Source organism: Hypanus sabinus, chromosome 26 (genome assembly GCF_030144855.1).
Source record: "Hypanus sabinus isolate sHypSab1 chromosome 26, sHypSab1.hap1, whole genome shotgun sequence".
NCBI lineage: Eukaryota > Metazoa > Chordata > Chondrichthyes > Myliobatiformes > Dasyatidae > Hypanus > Hypanus sabinus.
Window position 1 is genome coordinate 9,516,064 of NC_082731.1, and position 4,237 is coordinate 9,520,300.

At 37.6% G+C, this 4,237-nt stretch overlaps 1 protein-coding gene across 1 annotated transcript; it reads right to left on the reverse strand.

The window, feature by feature from the left end:
- Positions 1 to 440: 440 nt before the first annotated feature.
- Positions 441 to 2,030, reverse strand: LOC132381564 (probable G-protein coupled receptor 139). The gene is made up of 2 exons (XM_059951066.1): positions 1,961 to 2,030; positions 441 to 1,348 (listed from the first exon to the last, which is right to left on the reverse strand). The coding sequence occupies exons 1-2, from the start codon at positions 2,028 to 2,030 to the stop codon at positions 441 to 443; spliced, it is 978 nt and encodes a 325-aa protein (XP_059807049.1).
- Positions 2,031 to 4,237: the final 2,207 nt, after the last annotated feature.

Here is a 4,237-nt window from a genome sequence, read left to right on the forward strand (position 1 = left end):
GAACAGAAAGGATGATTGCCTTCTATACCAGAAGGCGATGGTGTTTATAATGGTATAACGTATAAATGGGGAATGGAACGGAATAGATCAAGAAAATTGCAGGAAGCAAATAGCTGCAAATAAAAGGCAATAAAAGGTCTCTGCACAGTGTGGAAGTTTAAAATTGCTAATAATTCCTAAAGTGCAGCAAGGAAACCGTTCTATATACAAGGTGCCCATAATTTCTCTCCAACAGTGTGAAAAGTATTCTGTGGACATTTCAACAGCCGGAGATAGCGAAAGGTAAGACAATTTATGCAGCGGCATGCGTCATAAGTGGAACTTTAGTTTTTTTTCCAAGATCAGAATGAGCTTCAGTTGTCTGGCCAACAGCAGCGAATGTGAGTTAAGTCTCTAGAAGGAAATATGGATTGTCAAACATCACTGCTTACCGCCTTTCGTTACTTTACAATTTTAGTAATTTGGTTAAATGAGTATCTCAGTGCTCTCGTAAATTCCTCTCTGAACTTCCGCTGTGTCGCTCCATAAATACACGTGTTGGTACAACAGCTAAGGAGTTGCAACATGATTCCACTTTCCTGAAGAATGAATTTTGGATCATTGGGATTGGACCCTGCGGAGTAATTACTGTTCGTAAATCTCACATACAAGAAGTTTACGACAATGGTAGTCCATAACACGAGAAAACTACCGGAGATAGCGAATAACAAGACAATGGATTTCTTCCGAGATTCCATCTCCGGGTCGTTCTTTTTGGTTTGATTATTCTGAATGCGTATTCTCTGGCGGGCTTTACTGGCTGTCAAAATGTGTTTGACAGTTAAAGCATTCAAGAGCAACATCATGAAGAAGGGAACAAGGGGGTTCAAAATGTAATCAATGCAGTCAAAAGCAATCCATGAAATATCGGAATAAAAGCTTTGTTTGATGTTACAAAACCAAGGCACATTGTTGACTACGTATACAGGCTCATATATTAAGTACATGGGAATGTTTTTCAAACAGCTCACAACACAAACCGTCACCATGACGATAACAGCTGTTCTCTCTGTGCAATATTTTGCCTTCAATTTCTGGCAACAGATGGCAACATATCGATCGAACGTGAAAGCGACTGTTAGCCAGACCGAGCTGTCTCTAGCTATGTAGATCATAACGATTCTGAGGCTACAGACAGGTGTAATTGAAAGGAATGAAATTGGAAAGTAAATAGCTCTGATCCGGTTTAATATCACTGCCGTAATGAGGACCAGGAGATCCGTTACTGCCATGCCTACAAGATATTTTGTGATGCATTTGGAGAGACCGCAGTTTCCACGTGACAGGATTGCAATCGTCACCAAGTTACCTGTGAGGAATAAACAAAATAAATCACAATCTGAAGCCAATGAATTGTTCTTAAATGCTGTCGTTCCACTGCAAAGCCTTATAGAGTGACTGATAAACTCAATTAGAACGATAGAAATATCTTATCCTGTAGCACGTTTATGGAAACTAGAGAGAGAATCTCAAACAAAGACATAACATCTCTGCTTCCATACACTTTTGTGGGAAAGGTTACAGAATCAGGATTCATAAATCACAGTAAAGCACATTGATATCTCTCTTCTCTATCCTTCGACTAGATTAAACTTTCATCTACTTTTACTCCAAGAAGTACTTCATAAATAGACATTTTATATAGAATTAATTCCCCATATTTGACAGAAACTTATAGTTGAAATTGTTGGGTAATATTATTAGATAATTCGAAAGATTCTTTGGTACTGACTCTGGCGGAACAAACCTACATTTGAAATTTAAATGGTTTTCTGATTTAACAATAGTTACAAACTGCACGTAGTGATCAGCAGAATAGTTATTCTGCATGGAATATTGTTTTTATCAAAGATATATTCTCCGACTAAACGTATAATAAAAGAGAATTACCTATCTAGCAATATTTATCACTGGATCTTACCTGGGACTCCAATAACTGCCAGAACAAGATAGTAAATGGCATAGAACAAACCCGTCACCTGGCCGTGCATTTTGTAACCGAAAATAAGATGTTCTTTTCTGATTCCAAGCGATTCTTTGATAGACGGCAATTAAAGTATCCCTTTATATGACTGTTAAAAATACAAATTAGACAATGTTGATGGACTAATCAGGTACGGTGAAATCATCACTGACGTCAGTTGGACTCAGTAAGCAGGTGAATTCCCTTGGATTTTGAAGGTTTCTCAATACCTGGTAATTACATGACACGTTGTTTATACTTATGAATAAACGGGCCCTGCGACAATATCTTTCTGCAAAAAAACAACGATTTTTAAAATTTTATTGTAATTTTCATTGATAGTAGAAGCGGCTATGTGAAGGCCTCCCCAACTAAAGAAAAAAATAATGATCAATATGATTAATTCGTCATTTATCTTCCCATAATTTTTATTTCATGAATACTGAGGTAGGTGGGGTACATAAGACACAGAAATACAACAGTACCGTCTTAACCCACAATATTTGCTTATGTTGATAGCTTGATGATTATAAGGAACAAGGGAGCACTACTTGTGAGGAGTGGTGGTGTGCATCAAGTCACGGAGGTAATAGTCCGGAATTGTGCATGCTTCATCATTGAGCTTATAAAATTCAAATTACTGCATAGGATTATTGACATCATTAAAACGCTTACGTCAATTTAAAATGAAAATACCAATTACGTTTTTTTTAATAAATTGTATCGAAAAAATAGTTATTATAGTATGAATGGAACTCTGGTTCTGTGCTTTAAGAGATAAGTTGCATGGAAAAACCACATGGTTTTCGGCGACGATGACATATATTAAACAATGTCAATGATCTGTTACAGTAATTTGAAGTCTGATCCTGCAGTCCTCGCGTCATTAGATTTGGACTATATGAAGGAGAAGTAGCAGGTGATGTATTCAAATAATCGGATGAAGTAATTTTTACCGAAACCACGGTATTAATGAAATATTTGCTTTAGAAATACATACGTCGATGTAAGATCATGAACCAAAAGAGTCGAAAAACAATTAATAACACGACACGAGGCTGGTACAATTTGGCAAAGTTAATACGTATGTGTGTGTGTGTGTGTGCAGGTATATGTATACATCAGAGTTTTTCGGATGCCCTTTTTCGAAGTAGTCGCAATGGGTTAATTTTTGCTGCTGAGTAACTCAAGTCTGCACCCGATTGTACACAGCACTTCCACAATGGAAAGTGCTCTCAAACAGCTACGCAGGCGGCATAAAGTCTTGCTCAGACCCTGCTTTTAGAAGACTTTGCCATTGATTGCAAATATATACGGCACTCCATGAAATTTCAAAATATGCTCTATCTACAAATTAATAACCTTGAGCTGCAAAATAAAATATGTGAATAAGAAAATACCATTTATTTATTAATTACAATAACTTGTCATTAACTAAAGGAGACGATAAGCCGTTGCAAGTGGGCGCGGTGGTGTTGCGAGTCGGCCATACTGCTAGTGGATTAAATCTGACATCATGTGCTCACAGTTTGGATTTTGCATTTTATCCCTTTGACAGCGTGGGAGTACCATGACCATCCTGGACGAGCTGATTGCCAGGCTAACTGGAAAATATGAAATCTGCCTCCTTACGTTGGTGGTAGAAGGATCACGTTGGGTTCATTAAGGTTTTGAGCAGCTTTGCTCAGGAATCAGGTAGAGGTTTGAATTGATGAGCTTGCAATGATGGCAAAAATTAGTTCAAATGGCAGAGTGCAAGCTGTTTAATGCATGAATCTGTTCTCTAATTTCGTCTTGCAGTTACTTCTCTCTAAAAAGTCTTTGTTGTCTCTGCCCTCCCCATTTGAAAACTCCTCCAGACACTCCCAGAGGCTGGGAGCAAGTAAATCATTAAATAACTTATTTATGGTCAATGAACGCTTGTCAACTCCCATCACAATCGATTCGCATTGTATGTAGCTATTATAATATTTTCCCCAATTTCGCACCAGTCTCCTATACAGAAAAGCAATTATTAATATAATGCTTATGTCTGTTGATGCTGATTCAACAGACTACGCTGCCCCAACAGTATCCGGAGCCCTAAATCTGTTTGAGAAGGGCATGAACACAGTCTGGTCCTGCACGACCTGTCTATTTGTATTTTCCTCCGAATTGCATTATATTTTTTTACTGAATTGCCGCGAATTACACCGGTTATTAATATAAATTACTGAGTGTAAATCATGAATAATT